The sequence below is a fragment of the Rhinatrema bivittatum genome, chromosome 8 (assembly GCF_901001135.1).
Source record: "Rhinatrema bivittatum chromosome 8, aRhiBiv1.1, whole genome shotgun sequence".
Classification (NCBI taxonomy): Eukaryota; Metazoa; Chordata; class Amphibia; order Gymnophiona; family Rhinatrematidae; genus Rhinatrema; species Rhinatrema bivittatum.
This window is the reverse complement of record NC_042622.1, coordinates 90580265-90597173: the sequence shown is the minus strand read 5'-3', so window position 1 is coordinate 90597173 and position 16909 is coordinate 90580265. Positions and strand designations below refer to the sequence as shown.

General features: G+C 48.5%; 1 protein-coding gene across 3 annotated transcripts in view; it reads right to left on the bottom strand.

The window, feature by feature from the left end:
• Positions 1–3717: 3717 nt before the first annotated feature.
• Positions 3718–16909, bottom strand: part of STKLD1 (serine/threonine kinase like domain containing 1) — a 154248-nt gene continuing 141056 nt past the window's right edge. For all 3 annotated transcript variants that reach the window (XM_029611146.1, XM_029611147.1, XM_029611148.1), the window contains 3 exons: positions 16752–16892; positions 16086–16165; positions 3718–3951 (listed from right to left, as the gene is read on the bottom strand). In XM_029611146.1, the coding sequence (XP_029467006.1) occupies positions 3880–3951; positions 16086–16165; positions 16752–16892 (293 nt within the window). In that variant the 3' untranslated portion in view covers positions 3718–3879. The remainder of the gene's footprint in view (positions 3952–16085; positions 16166–16751; positions 16893–16909) is intronic.

Here is a 16909-nt window from a genome sequence, read left to right as displayed (position 1 = left end):
GGGACTGTACCCTTCACCAGTATCAGTGGGGATCACCGCGGTTCCTTGGGCTGTTCGGAGAATACAACGTCCATAGTCTGGAACCGCTTTGGGGGAGGCATGGACGAGGTCGGAGCTTTCTCGTGGTCTGACGCCTTTGACGACGAAGACCCGTGACTTTGTTTTCTGGATTTTTCCCGGTGCTCAGAAATCCCTCCCCGGAGCTGAGGGAGATGGAGAAGACCCCAATCTGGAACATGAGGACATCGATCTCAGATGGTCTCCCGCCCTATTTCTAGACTGGGAACCGGTGGCGGAGGGGACACTGAGGGGGTCGTGACTGAGTTCTCCTTACCTCGCAGTGTCGAAGTCCTGAATGCTGATATCACTGGCTCTGATTTCTTGGCATCGAATAATTTCTCCATTTTATCCAGGCGTGCCCGACTACCATTGGGGGTCATCTGGGCACAAAGGCGCAGCCACAGACATCATATCATGCCATGCCACCAGGCACAGGGCACAAACCTCGTGGGGGTCTGTAATGGACATAGTCCGGGGGCACTGGCGAAAGCTGGATGATGCCATGGGAAAAAGAACATGGCACGCGGTTGATGCCCAGCAGCCACCGGAAGGCGACACCGTCAGTAATTGAACACAAACTACGAGAGAACTTACCAAAGACCGAGAAACCCCCCCCCCTGAAAAAACACAGAGGGACCCGATGGGACTCAGGAAGAAAAGGAAGATAGTTTTCCACTGCAAAAAAGCGAAAGGTCCACAGTCACAAGGCTTCAGCTTCGCGGAAAAAGAAAGACTGAAGAGGGACCCTGCGTGGACGCATGGATAGTGGCATCCTAGGCTTGCTCAGTGTGTCAGTCAAAGTTTTCTGTGCTGGGCTCCATCTGATGATGTCACCCATGTGAGAGGACTACCATCCTGCTTGTCCTTGGAGAAAGGGATTGTGTGTATGTGAGTGTACTTGTTTGTGAGAGAGGGAGCCTGCGTGAGGGTGTGTGTATATTTATTTATTTAGTTATTTAACATTTTTTATATACCGGGGTTCTAGTAACAATGTTACTAATCACTTCGGTTTACATATAACATTGAAATGACTTAACATGAGAGTCTTACAGCGAAACAAGGAAAGGAGGAACTTGGGTAAATTAAATTAACTAACACATTATGAAATACAAAAATTTTAAATAGCAGAAATTTAAGAATCTAGAGATTAGGATCAAACATATAACAAGTGGTCGGTTGTTGGTAGGAGGAGATTGTAAATGTTTCTATGACTGTTAAACAGTGGGAGAACATAAAAGAGATTGTCCAGGAGGGAGAGTAAATAAAGTCCAACTCAGGCGTAGGCTTGGGTGAAGATCCAGGTCTTGAGTCTTTTTTTGAATGTTATTGGGCATTGTTCGAGCCTAAGGTCTGAAGGGAGAGAGTTCCATTGGTTAGGGCCCGCTGTGGAGAAGGCTCTTTTGTTTGAAGAAATTTTGATTGGAGGGGTTTTTAGAGAGCCTTTTTGAGCAGATCTCAACGGACGGGAAGATGAGAGAAGCTGCAATGGAATCCTGAGGTCAAGGGGTGGAGTTTTGTAGATAGATTTGTGGATGATTGAGAGAGTTTTATATATAATTCTATATTTTATAGGGAGCCAATGGAGATTCTTTAAAATTGGAGTGATGTGGTCCCTTTTTTTAGCTTTGGTTAGAATCCTAGCAGAGGCATTTTGTAGCATTTGTAGAAGTTTTAGGGAGATAGCTGGGAGACCAAGTAAGAGAGAATTGCAGTAATCAATTTTAGAAAATATGATCGCTTGCAAAACTGATCTGAAATCATGGGGGTGAAGTAAGGGTCTGAGTCTTTTTAAAACTTGGAGTTTGAAGAAGCATTCTTTCACGGTGTTACTGATGAAGCTTTTAAAATTCAGTTGGTTATCCATGATGACTCCAAGGTTTCTGACCCGGGGGGATAGAGAAGGTGGTGCCATTGGATGGGTGTTAGGGAGCTGGTAGTTGCCGTCTTGGGTGATGAGGAGGAATTCAGCTTTGTTGGCATTGAGAATTAGACAGAGATCAGCAAGAAGACTGGATATGGAAATGAAGCATGTATTCCAGAAATGAAGGGTTTCTTGCAGAGATTTGGTAATTGGAATGAGGATTTGGACATCGTCTGCATATAGGTAGTGGGTTAGATTCAGCTTGGATAGTAGATTACAGAGAGGGAGTAGGCAAATGTTGAATAAGGTAGGAGATAAGGAGGATCCTTGAGGAACGCCAAGACTTGAATTGATAGGTTGGGACTCATTGTTGTTGATCTTAACTTTATAAAACCTGTCTTGAAGAACGGATTTAAACCAATTGAAAGCGGTGTTTTTAATTCCAATCTCTGCTAGACGGTAAGAAAGAGAGCCTGTGTGAAGGATATGTGGGTTTTTATGTGTGTATGTGTGTGTGTGAGATAGAAAGGTAGCCTGTATGTGGAAGGAGGTGAGCAAGAGAGGGAGCCAGTATGCAGGGGTGTGTGAGAGAGAGACATAGGTAGCCTGTGTAAGGGTGTATGAGTGAGAGAAAGGGAGCCTGAGTGTGTGTGTGTGTGCGCAAGAGAGAAAGGGAGCCTGTATGGATGTGTGTGCAAGAGAGAGAGGGAGCCTGTATGAGGGGGGTGTATGTGCGAGAGAGAGAGGGGGAGTCTCTGTGTGTGTTTGTGTGTGTGTGTGTGTGCATGATAGAGAGGGTGCCTGTATGAAGGGGGGGGGGGTGTGCGCAGTAGAGAGAGGGAGCCTGTGTGTGTGTGAGAGGGAAAGAGGGAGCCTGTGTGAGGGGCAGTACTGAGAGAGGGGTCAAACTTTAGGAATGGAGATAAAGTGGAAGGGATTGAGCCTAGAGGGGGAGGGGAGAAATGCTGGCAGGTGGAGGCGTTAATGCCTGAGAGGGCAAAGTGAAAGGAGTCTGGCCAGGGAAGTAGGGAGAGAGGATGGAAGAGACACTCTTACAGTGAACTTCTAGGGAAATTCTGCTCAAAATATTTAAAACTCTGTATCTTTAGGTAATAACTTTTTTCTGTTTACATTTTAAATTAATTACTTAAAGACTGTCATGTATATTGTGTTATTTTGACCAATAAAATTATGCAGAATTTTGCTGAATTTTAAGTTTTTGTGTGCAGAATTTTAATTTTCGTTTGCGCAAAATTCCCCATGAGTAAAATTTCTATTTTCTTTACCAGGTCTAACAAGGCCTCAGCTCCCAGCACAGGATGATTACCTGCCATCTGTTGGAGACAGAAATACTCGCAGGCTGAGGTCAGCATGGCAGCCTGTAAGAGGTGATGTCAACAAACCTGTTAGTCTCTATTTCCATCTGCTGGTTAGGATACATGTGTCTAGACTGGTCTGGCTGGATGAAGAGGAAACAGTGGTTCTTCACATCAGTCCTTGGGACCCCAAACAGGTTGGATTATAGGGTACTGAATATTCAGGAAATTTCCATACCCCTGGTTTCGTAGGGAGATTAAATTACATATTTTTGTAGCCTTGAACATCAACACTTTTTGGGTCCTGAAGGACCAGAGTTCACAATAGCTGCCTTTAAACACTTATTTTGCATCAGGAGAACTCTGAAGGATGGCAGCTCGCTGATAAATTTTATATTTTGGCAGCTGGTACTTAGGATTTGATTAATATAATAAGCCTAGATTATTGAAAAAATGGAGCAAAGTATAATTCTATTGGATTATGGTTTTATTTTCTGAATATTTGCATAGTCTATAAAGACTAATAGCTGCAGTTTGCCCTGAGGCACATCAGATTAACATAGAAACACAAATGCTGTTTTCATGTTTCCCACAGCCTGCACCATAAATGTCATGCTAGGCAAAGACAAGAGTTTTCTTGCTTTAACTTTTAATGCTGTGCTCCATGTTCTGCTGCAGTTTCAGCAGTGCGGTATCAGCAAGGACCACTATATCCTGGAAAAAAAAACCACAGGAAACCATGCGTAAAATACTGTGCTGTGCTTTGCTTTGATCTAAAAAAGGGCCTATGGGTGTAACACCATTGTAATTAAAAAAAAAAAAGGAAAATTGGGTTCTTACCTGCTAATTTTCGTTCCTGTAGTACCAAGGATCAGTCCAGACCGCTGGCGTCAGATGGCGTCAGAGAAAAAACTGAAAGGCACCCCCTCTTACCCTAGTGTGCCACCTGCAATCCTTCAGTATAATCCATACCATAGCAGAATGAAACATATCATAACCTCAACAGAAGAACCAATGGCCATATCAAACCACCTAATGAAAGAAACTGCATAACTTCTGGAACTTATGTACATGGAGGGAGTACTTCCATATGTGACGCCAATGCTGTCCACTTGAGAATATTCTGCAGAATAAAAAACGATAGCAAACGGACTCTCCAGATTCCATGGATGGGCATCTAGACTGATCCTTGGTACTAGAGGAATGAAAATTAGCAGGTAAGAACCCAATTTTCCTTTCCCTGTACATACCAGGATCAGTCCAGACCGCTGGGATGTACCCAAGCTGCCCTAAATGGGGTGGGACCTGGAGAGTCCTGCTCAAAGAACACTACTGCTAAAACAGTCGCCATCCAGAGCACGGACGTCCAAATGGTAATGCTTAGCAAAAGTGTGTAAAGATTTCCAAGTAGCCGCTCTACAAATTTCCTGCGGCGAAACAAACTGACTCTTTGCCCAAGATGCCGCCTGAGATCGAATTGAATGCGCTTTTAAACCTTCTGGTACTGTGCGCCCAAGACATATATATGTCGAAGTTATGGCTTCCTTTAACCATCGGGCAATAGTGGCTTTAGTTGCCTTATGTCCTTTCTTAGGACCACTCCATAAGATGAACAGATGATCAGACAAACGAAAAGGATTGGTTACCTCCAGATAGCGGAGCAGAATCCGCCGCATATCTAATTTTCGCAAGTCACGACCCTGAGGCGAACTCCAATCCAAATCCGTGAAGGCAGGCAACTCCACAGTCTGATTCAAATGAAACTCCGACATTTATTTATTTATTTATTTATTTAAATGCTTTTAAAATATACCGACATTCATAGGACATATCATGCCGGTTCACAATCAACATTGTAAAGGAGGAAGAGGAAGTTACAAATAACAGGGAGGGGGGAGGTGGAGCAGTGAAGGAAAAAGGAGAGGATGGGGGTCAGGTGACAGTAAGCGCAGAAGTTGCGGGAAGGAGAAAGGTAGTGAAGTGCTAGGGGAGAGAGAAATTGATAGGAACTGTGTTAAAAAACTGAGAATAAAAAATTAACAAATTTACAAAATCAGCAATTCCCTAGGATGCATCAACGGATTAGAAGGGGTAAGGGAATTGGAAGTGGCAGTGGAGGGGGTTTAGGTCTGATTGGAGTCAGGGTATGCTTGTAAGAAAAGCCAGGTTTTGATGCCTTTTTTGAAGTTGGGTAAGGAAGGTTCAAGGCGGAGATACGTGGGAAGAGAGTTCCAGAGGGAGGGGCCGGCTATGGTAAAGGCTCTCTCTCTGGTAGTTGAGTGGTGTGCTATTTTGAGGGGTGGGATGTGTAAAGTGCCCGCCGTGGAGGCTCTGGATGGACGATTGGATGTACGGAAACGTGGTGTTTCCTTGAGCCATTCGTGGTCATTTTTGTGAAGTATGTTATGGAGTATTGTAAGGGTTTTGTATTTTATACGGAAAGGGATGGGGAGCCAATGCAGTTTTTTTAAAATGGGTGTGATGTGTTCTCTCTTACGAGTGTCTGTGATGATTCGTGCCATGGAGTTCTGCAAGATTTGTAGTGGTTTAATTGTGGCGTAGGGCAGGCCTAGGAGAAGTGAATTGCAGTAGTCTAATTTTGATAGGATTGTGGACTGCAATACAAGGCGAAAGTCTTGAAGGTGGAGGAGGGGTTTGAGCTTTTTGAGGATGTGGAGTTTATAGAAGCCGGTTTTTAGAAGGGATTTGATGTGTGGATGAAAATTAAGGTGTTTGTCTAATACAACACCTAGGTCTCTTACAGATGGCAGGATGGGGAGGATTGTGGGGGTAGTTTTAGTAGAGGCCTGTGAGGTAACCTCGAGTTTGTTGGAAATGAGGATGATTTCAGTTTTTGCTGTGTTAAGAGCAAGTTGGAGGCTGTCTAAGAGAGAGTTAATGGAGGCAAGACAGGATTCCCAGAAGTTTAGAGTTTCTTGTAGGGTTTTTTGCATGGGGATGAGGATCTGTACATCATCCGCATACATAAAGAAATTGAGACATGACCTTCGGTAGAAAGGAGGGCACCATCCTAAGAGATACCCCTGAATCTGAAATCTGGAGATGCGCCATGCCGAAGTGATAGCCACCAGGAAAATCGTCTTAAGAGTCAAATCTTTCAAGGTGGTCTGTTTCAAAGGCTCAAACGGAAGACCGCAAAAGCCATAGAGAACCAGATTCAAACTCCAGGAAGGACACATTGGACGAACCAGAGGGTTCAAATGTTTAGCACCTCTCAGGAAACGCGTTACATCCGGTTGAGCCGCCAGAGATTTCCCGTCAATCTTCCCCCACAAACATCCCAGGGCCACTACTTGAACCCTGAGAGAACTTCACGCCAAGCCTTTCTTCAGACCCTCCTGCAAGAACGCCTGAATATGGACAATTGAGGCGCGCCGCAGGGACACATTCAACCCGCTACACCAGGAATCAAAAAACTTCCAGACTCGAGCATAGGTGAGCGAGGTAGATGTTTTTCGCGCCTGCAGGAGGGTGGAAATAACGGAATCCGTATAACCTTTCTTTCTCAACTGCTGCCTCTCATAAGCCAAGCCGCTAGACAAAAGCAATCCACTTGATCAAAAAATACTGGACCTTGCCGAAGAAGATTCGGTAGGTGACTGGTCTGAAGAGGACCGTCCACCGCTAAGTTGATCAGATCTGCAAACCACGGCTGCTGTGGCCACTCTGGAGCCACGAGAACGACTGATCCCGTGTGAGCCTCTATCCTTCGCAAGACTTTGCCCACCAACGGCCAGGGAGGAAAGACGAACAGAAGAATGTTGCGAGGCCACGGCAGGACCAAGGTGTCGACACCTTCCGCCCCGTGTTCCCTCCTGCGACTGAAGAACCGAGCCGCCAACAACACATTCATGTACATATGTTATTTCCTATAACCTATTGTTATATCCTATAACCTTTTGTTCCATTTTCTACTGTTATAATATGTTATAATTGGTTTTTTGGTTACCATGTTATAATGTAAAATAGGGCGGATTCCGCCCTATTTCTCTTGGTTATCTGGAAACCGATGTGATATCTCGATTGAATGTCGGTATATAAAAAAAAAAAATAATAATAATAATAATTTCTCTGAGTCGCCATCAGGTCCAGGCGAGGAACACCCCACTGACGAGTCAGGAGATGCATCACCTCCTCAGAAAGTTCTCACTCTCTGGGATTGAGATGCTGGCGACTGAGAAAATCCGCCTGAACGTTGTCGACCCCGGCTATGTGGGAAGTTGCCAGCCGGACCAGATGGCGTTCCACCCAGAGCATTAGACGATTGGCTTCCAATGCCATGGGCCGACTTCTGGTTCCCCCCTGACGACTGATGTAAGCCACCGTTGTCACATTGTTGGACAATACTCGCACTGATCGGTTCACCAGGGGAAGGAAACTACGTAATGCCAGACGTTCTGCCCTGGTTTCCAAGTGATTTATGGACCGTTTCGCCTGCTGTCCTGTTCAATGGCCCTGTGCTGCCCTCGATTAGCAAACAGCACCCCAGCCGAAAAGGCTGGCATCTGTCGCCACGACCACCCACTGGGGCTCCTCCAGGTCCATTCCGCGCTGCACGTGGGCTGAAATCAACCACCAACAGAGACTGGACCTGGCGGGCTCCAAGAGCTGCAATCGGATTTGGAACTCTTCCGACTTCAGGTCCCAACGAGAAAGTAACGCCCTCTGCAAGGGTCTCATATGAGCAAAGGCCCAAGGGACTAATTCTAGAGTAGACGCCATAGAACCAAGCACCTGTAAGTAATCCCAAACCCGGGTAGAGACAACAGCCACCAGATCTGCGCTATTAACTTGTCGATTTGCTCCTGCGTGAGAAAAACCTTGCCGACCAATGTGTTGAACCGAGCATCCAAGAAGTTCAGCACCTGGGACGGGACTAATTGGCTCTTGGCGAAGTTGACGACCCAACCAAGGGATTGAAGCCAGGCCACTACTGACTGAACCACTGCCCTGCAAAGCTCCTCCGACTTTGCGTGGATGAGCCAATCATCCAAAATCTCCTCCCGCCTGAGGACCACAGCTACTACCACCATTATTTTGGTGACGACGTGGGGAGCTGTCACCAATACGAACGGGAATGCCTGAAATTGATAATGCTCACCCAGAATCATGAACCGGAGAAACCGCCGATACTGTTCGTAGATCCTTATGTGAAGATACGCTTCCGTCAGGTCTAAAGAAGCCAAATATTCGCCAGAGTGGACGGCCGCAATGACTGAGCGGAGAGTTTCCATGTGAAAATGGGGTACCCGAAGCACTTTGTTCATCACCTTCAGATCCAAGATCGGGCGGAAGAAGCCTTCCTTCTTGGGAACCACGAAATATATGGAGTGTCTGCCAGTCCTGCATTCCTCCAGCGGGACCGGGACAATGGCTCCCAGCGCTTTCAATCGGCCCAGGGTTTGAAGCACTGCTGTCCGTTTCGTGGGGGCCCCGCAGGGCGACATCAAGAACAGGTCCCCAATGGGCATGCAAAATCCAAAGCGAAGCCGTGTTTGATGATGCTTAGAATCCACTGGTCCGACGTAATCTTGACCCACTCTTCGAAGAATAGAGACAAGCGGCCGCCTATCACCGGAACAGAGGAGTGGGCCAGGACATCTTTATTGGGAGGACTTGCCCCCGGAAGATCCCTGAGGACCCCAGTCGCAGAGAGGCCTGCGGCCGCGAAAGGAATAAGACCAAGCCTGAGACCTTGTCAACGTCTGACGTGGAGTGAAGGCCGGAGTACTGACTGCTGAAACTTGCGCTGTCCCCGGTACCAACACCGACCCAAAGGACCTGGAGGTTCTAGGCTTGTCCTCCGGTAACTTGTACACCTTATTGTCCCCAAGGGATTTGAGAAGGGCTTCCAGATCATCCCCAACAAGATTTTCCCTTTAAAGGGAAGATTGCCTAGCTGGGCCTTGGAGGAAACATCGGCCGACCAGTTGCGGAGCCATAGAAGCCTTCTAGCAGAGGCCGCCGAAGCCATAGTGCGCAAAGACGCCCAAAGAAGATCATACAAGACATCTGCGGTGTAAGCCACGGCTGCCTCCATGCGATCTGCCTGCTCCGCCTCCGCTGGAGGCAACTCCTGTGTGATGAGCAACTGGTGCACCCAACGAAGAGTTGCCCTTTGCATGAGGCTACTGCAGACCGCTGCCCTAACGCAAAGTGCCGAGACCTAAAAAATCTGCTTGAGAAGGACCTCCAGCTTCCTATCCTGAAGATCCTTAAGAGCGGCAGCCCCTACTACCGGCATGGTCGTCCGCTTAGTGATGGATAAAACGGCCGCGTCCACTTTAGGGACCTTAAGGACAGCCAAGGACTCATCTGGCAGTGGGTAGAGCTTTTCCATGGCTCGCCCCATCCGAAGACTGGCCTCTGGAGCCTCCCATTCTCGGGTTATGAGTTCCAGTAGCATCAGATGAAAAGGAAAAGCTTCAGGAGGGGCCCGAAGCCCCGAGAGAACAGGGTCCTCCTTAGTAGCCTCCGAGCTAGGCTGCGGCGCCTCAATACCAAACTCCGTCAGAACATGAGTGATTAAAAGATCAAGCTCCTCCCTCTTAAACAATCTGAGGACCCTCGGGTCATCCCCCTCAACTGGGGTGGGCTCATCAACATCCCCGCCAATATCCACGAGGAGAGGGTCCAGCGAAGGGGGATCCGGTGGATCAGAAGCCGGGGTCCCGGAGGGATCCAAAACTGCACGGCCTGTCCTGCCTCTGGAGGAATCGAACCCTCCAGAAAGCATAGTCACCTTCGCAGGCGGAGGCTCCTCAGCTGCAATTCAGCCTCTGCCTCCAAAAAGGCCATGTGCATTAAAAGCACAAATTTGGAAGAAAAGGGACGGGGGGGGGGGCCCTTTAAGGCCCCCCCCCCACCGTCCCAGAGACTGAACTTCATCGAAGCAGACCTAGATACCACAGTAGCCAAGGCTTTCCTCCCCAGTGAATGCATAGCAACCCTGACTGGGCTGGCCACATTCATCCGTCGCTGGTGGATGGCCTCCATCTGCTCCTGCAGTTGTTGGGCCACCTGGTGTTGTCAGTGTATGTCACCCCAGTGGCCCACCTAACCATGAGGGTCACACAATGGACCCTTGCCTGGTCGGAGCAGGAATCCAACTTGAGCAGGGGATTTCCTTTTCAGCCCCCGGCTGCCCAGGTAACTTTGACCATGGATGCCTCCAACCTAGGCTGGAGAGCCCATGTCAACTGCCTACGAACACAAGGGCTATGGTTGAGAGCCAAGGCGGCCTGCCAGATAAACTCCGAGTGATGCGGTATGCCCTCTATGCATTCCAGGACTGCCTGACCAGCAAAATCGTTTTGATCCAGATGGAGAACCAGGTAGCCATGTGGTATGTGAACAAATAGGGGGGCACAGGATCTTATCTCCTCTGCCAAGAGGTGGTGCAGATATGGGCCTGGGCTCTGTCGTGTTCCATGCTCCTGCGGGCCATCTATCTGGTGGGCACTGAGAATGAAATAGCGGACTGACTCAGCCGAACATTCCAGCCCCACGAGTGGTCCCTGAACCCCTATGTAGAGGGCAGAATCTTTCGCCGGTGGGGTCAGCCGGACATAGATCTCTTTGCGTCCCTGCAGAACCACAAGGTGGACCGATTCTGCTCCCTGCATGGGAGCCGAACGAGACATGCCGTGGATGCCTTCACCTGCTCCTGGAGCGGAGGCCTCCTATATGCGTACCCTCCGATTCCACTAATACCCAAGACTCTTGTGAAGCTACAGCAGGACTGAGGCTCCATGATCCTCATAGCCCCACATTGGCCGCGTCAGGTCTGGTTCCCCATTCTCCACGACCTCTCTGTCCAGGAGCCCATTCGCTTGGGCACCTCGCACGACCTCATCATGCAGGATCAGGGCAGGCTGCGCCAACCCAACCTCCAGTCGCTGTCCCTAACAGTGTGGATATTGAACGGCTAATACTACAATCCCTCGACCTTTCTGATAATGTCTCGCAAGTCCTCGTAGCTTTGCGAAAGCCTTCCACGCGGAAGTTGTATCAGGCAAAGTGGAGGCAGTTCTCATCCTGGTGCACACAGGAAGGTCTTGACCCTTTCTATTGCCCCATGCCTAGGCTTTTAGACTACCTCTGGTGCCTCAGAGTCTGGTCTACAGACTACCTCAATCCAGGTACATCTGAGTGCCACCAGCACCTACCACCACAGAGTGGGTGACACTCCAGTGTCGGTGCAACCCTTAGTGGGGCACTTCATGAGAGGCTTACTACAATTGAACCCTCCACTACGTCCCCCTGTTGTGGCCTGGGACCTCAACATAGTGCTCACATGGCTCATGTGGCTTTTGTTTGAGCCTCTGTGCTCCTGCAACTTCAAACACCTCACCTGGAAGGTCATGAAGGTATCTCCCTAGTGGCAGTTACTTCTGCTCACAGAGTCAGTGAGCTGCAGGCCCTAGTGACCTATCTGCCTTACACAAGGTTCTTCCACGACAGGGTGGTGCTCCGCACTCACCCAATTCTTGTTGAAAGTAGTGACTGACTTCCACCTAAATCAGTCCATTGAGTTGCCCACCTTTTTTCCGAGACCACACTCCCATCCAGGTGAGCAGGCTCTGCATACCTTGGACTGCAAGCATGCTTTCGCCTTTTATTTAGACCGCACTGCAGCCCATAGGCAGTCCATCCAACTCTTTATCTCCTTTGACAAAAATAGGCTTGCAATTATGGTGGGCAAGCAGAACCTGTCTAACTGGTTGGTGGACTGTATTGCTTTCTGCTACCAGCAAGCAGGCCTTCCGCTCTAGGGACAAGAGAAAGTGCACTCAGTGAGGGCCATGGCAACGTCAGTGGCGCACTTCTGGGCAGTCCTTATTGCCGAAATCTGCAGGGCCGCGAGTGGAGCTCCCTTCATATCTTTGCAGCCCATTACTGCCTGGACAAGGATGGTCGACAGGACAGCATCTTTGGCCAGTCTGTTCTCTTTAATTTGTTTCCAGTGTAAGAACCCAATGCTTCCTACCTAGGGCCCAGTGTGATATTCAGGTTGCCCTGTGTTGTCAACAGCACCCCTGTTGTTGTGCTGGTTGCATGTATTTGGGTGACTATTGGCCCAGGGTATTCTGGGAGCAGCCTGCAGCTTGCTATTGACCCATCTGTGAGGACTACCATCCTGCTTGTCCTGGGAGAAAGCAGAGTTGCTTACCTGTAACAGTTGTTCTCCCAGGACAGCAGGATGTTAGTCCTCACAAAACCCGCCCGCCACCCCGCGGAGTTGGGTTCATCTGCGTTTTGTTGTTTTATTTTTCTGCTTTGACACGAGACTGAAGGGGGACCCCATGTGGCTACGGAGATGGTGGCATGCTGGGCATGCTCAGTGTGCCAGCCAAAGTTCTAGAAACTTTGACAAAAGTGTTCCATGAGAGATCTCCATCTGATGATGTCACCCATCCGTGAAGATTAATATCCTGCTGTCCTGGGAGAAAGGAAAATTAGTTTCTTACCTGATAATTTTCGTTCCTGTAGTACCATGGATCAGTCCTGACTCCTGGGTTTTGCCCCCCCCCCCCCTCTAGTAGATGGAGACAGAGCAGTTTTCAAAACAAAACTCCGCCTTATATAAGATGGTGCCACCTACAGTCCGGCAGTATTACTCAATGTCAAAGCAGAATGGCTCTCAAAAAACCACCATAACTATGTACAATAACCCTTCAACAAGAAAAAGAAATAACTGGTTCACTTAACCCTCCTAGGAACTGAACCTGTAGAACCACTTGAGGACGGTCAATCCAATTTCTGCAGATCTGAAAACAAAATCAATAACTGAGTGGACTCTCCCTTACTTCCATGCGTTCCCCACGTGGGACTCTGGACTGATCTGTGGTACTACAGGAACGAAAATTATCAGGTAAGAAACTAATTTTCCTTTCCCTGTATGTACCCGGATCAGTCCAGACTCCTGGGATGTACCAGAGCTTTCTTACCTGGGATGAGATCTGGAGAGGCCCGCTCTAAGCACTGCTCCAAAGCCTCCTTCACCCGGTGCCTGAAAATCCAGTCTGTAGTGTCTGGCAAAGGTATGCAAAGACTTCCAAGTCGCCGCCCTGCAGATCTCCTGCGGTGAGACCATTTGACACTCCACCCAAGAAGCCGCCTGCGAACGGGTAGAATGAGCCAAAAGACCAAACGGTACAGGCTTACCACGCAGCAAATATGCTGAGCCTATTGCCTCTTTCAACCAGCGCGAAACTGTAGCTTTAGATGCCATATTTCCTCATTTCAGACCAGCCCACAGCACAAAAAGATGGTCCGTCACACGAAACGCGTTAGTAACTTCCAGATAACGCAACAACAACGCCTGACGAACATCCAGCTTCCGTAAGTCTTTAGACATAGGGTCTGACCGGTCCAAAACGGGAAACAACAGAAGCTCCACTGACTGATTCCTGTGAAAAGCAGACACCACCTTCGGAAGAAAGGAACAGTCCGCAAGGACACACCAGAATCCAAAATTCTCAGAAACGGCTCCCTACAGGATAGAGCCTGGAGCTCTGATACCCTGCCAGCAGATGTGATAGCGATAAGGAAAATCACCTTTAACGTGAGATCCTTTATTGTAGCCATTTTCAGAGGCTCAAAGGGCGCCGTACACAGAGCTGAGAGAACCAAGTTCAGATTCCAAGAAGGACAAGGGTGCCTGATCAGGGAACTTAAATGCTTTGCCCCCTTTAGGAAAGGAGCCACATCGGGGTGAGCAGCCAACGCCACGCCTTGAAAGGAACCGCACAAACAACCAAGAGCTGCCACCTGAACCCTCAGGGAACTACACGATAAGCCCTTGGCGAGTCCGGATTGTAAGAAACCTAAAATATCCGACACCGAAGACCGCGTAGGAACAATCGCCCGGTCCAAGCACCAAGATTCAAAGATTCTCCACATGCGCACATATGCGAGGTTGGTGGATATCTTGCGCGACCGGAGAAGTGTTGCCACCACAGCGTTCGAATACCCTTTGCTCCTCAGGCGGCGCCTCTTAAAAGCCATGCCGCTACACAAAAGCGATCGACCTTTTCCAAACACACGGGCCCTTGATGGAGAAGGTCTGGGAGCAGTGGCAACTGCAGGGGACCCGCCACTGCCAGATTGATCAGGTCCGCAAACCAAGGCTGTCTCGGCCACTCTGGAGCTACGAGGATGACTTCTGCTGGGTGTATCTCCACTCTCCTGAGCACTTTTCCTATCAGTGGTCAAGGAGGGAAGAAATACAGCAGGACGTCGGTCGGCCAGGGCATCTACCCCTTCTGCTCCTGTTTCTCTGCGGCAACCGAAAAAGCGTGGAGCCTTGGCGTTCCGAAACGTTGCCATGAGATCCATGCAGGGTACGCTCCACGTGTCGCATATGAGCTGGAAAGCTTCGTCTGCGAGCTCCCATTCCCAGGGATTGAGGTGGTGCCGACTGAGACAGTCCGCCTGAACGTTGTTGACTCCTGCTATGTGAAACGCTGCAATATTTACTAAATACTTCTCTGCCCAGCTGATCAGCTGCCGGGCTTCCGTGGTTACTGGCTGGCTCTTGGTGCCCCCTTGGCGATTGATATAAGCCACTATGGTTGCATTATCGGAAAGAATTCTGACTGACTTCCCCTGGAGGAGTGGGCGGAACGCTTGCAACGCTAACCACATGATTGATCGACCACTGAGATTCTTCCTGGGACCATTGTCCCTGCACGATGTCCTCAGGCAAACTGCTCCCCAACCGGAGAGGCTGGCGTCCTTGGTCATCATTGTCCATTCGGGCAACTCCAGGGGAACTCTTCGGGATAAGTTGTCTAAGTAAGCCACCAATCGAGACTGGAGCGCACCGTATCCGTAAGAGAGAGAGGTAAATGAAACTGTTTGGAGACTGGATTCCAACGGGAAAGCAATGCTGACTGTAAAGGACGTTTATGAGCAAAGGCCCAGGGCACCAGCTCCAGGGTGGAAGTCATGGAGCCGAGAACCCGCAAATAATCCCGCAGTCTGGGGAGACGGTTGGTCAATAAGTCCTGCACTTGTGCTTGTAGCTTGACAATTCAGTCTGAGGTAAGGAACACTCTCCCCTGTTGAGTGTCGAATAGAACTCCCAAAAACTCCAAAGACTCCAATGAACAATCAGCATTGGAGGTGCAAGGCCTACAGCAGACTGTAGGCCTTGCACCTCCACCATCTGCTGGAATCAGACTGTAGGTGGCACCATCCTATATAAGGTGGATTTTTGTTTTGAAAACTTCTCTGTCTCCATCTGCTAGAGGGGGGCAAAACCCAGGAGTCTGGACTGATCCGGGTACGTACAGGGAACACCTGTTACAGGTAAGCAACTCTGCTCTGTCTCTTAATGCATAACTGAAAAAACTAGTAAAACATGCAGTATACTCCACAGTATACTGAGATGGGGGGAAGGGGAGGTCATCCTTCAGTGTGCTGAGATGGGATAAGAGTAGTGTTCCCTTAAATTTTTGAAAGACTGTATGTGCAAAAAAAAATTTTTTGTGCAAATTTTTATAAGCCAAGTTCAAATTTGTTCACTATGATCCAGTATAATGCAAATAATATTGGGATCTCTTGTGCACGCTATGTTTTGTTGTGTGCACGGGGTTCATGACCTATGTGCATGTGCACAGCTTAGAAGGAACAATGGATAAGGGGTTTAGAATATACTCCTCAGCAGGATGAGATAGGGGGAGAGGGAAGAGGGAGACCCTCAGTGTAATTCTGGGATGGGGGTTTGGAGTATATTTCTCAGTACGCTGAGATGGAGGTGGGGACCCTCAGCGTACTTAGATGGGGGAATATACTCCACAGCAGAGAAGATCCCATGTTACCTCTGTTGATGCATTCTTGACTTTGACTTCCCTCAGCAGCTCTTCCACATTGTAGCTTAACAGCTCAAGTACCGTAGCCTCTGGGAGACAAATAATTTCTGTTAGCATCTTGCTCTGCATATTTACATATTCCTTTCCTGCCTTTTCCTCTGAGACTGCAGCTTAAACATCTGCATCTGAGAAGACTCCAAGCCATATACTCTTTCTATTACCACAACTAACAACCCTAGTGCACTTTAATTGTGATAAAGTCTGTTCTGCTTCTGGTAAGCCCAAACACTATTCTGATGTGATTATCAGGTTAGCAACTGGACTCTGATTTTTAAAGTATTTATAGAGTGAACTTAGAGTCAAAGTACATAAAAGTGACAGGAGGTACCAAAATTTGATGGGTACTTGGCCCAGTGCCCATAAAGCTCATATGTGAATACATTCCAGCAAGATTTCCCCTTTTTCTTGCAGAAGTTAGAGCCTTACATAAGGTCTGGGAAAAGGCAAAGCATTCTGAGCTAACCATGGCCCACTCCAACTTCCACTTTCCATCTTTCCTTGGAACAGTTGCAGATGGGAAACATGTGCCTGCCTGTTCCTGCTATTCAGAGGTGCAAAATGGCTGGGGAGGCGGGGGAGGGGGAGTGGAAGGGGGTGAGAATATGATGGATTTACCATGCTGAAGCATCTCTGTAAACAGCAGGAGGATGTTCTCCACCACTTCTGGATTGTCAAAGTGCAGATGATAGGAGTCTTTGATCACATTTATGCCGCTGACCCCTGACACTGGTACAATGATTCTCATTGCCACCACCTCTGAAAGACAGATTTAG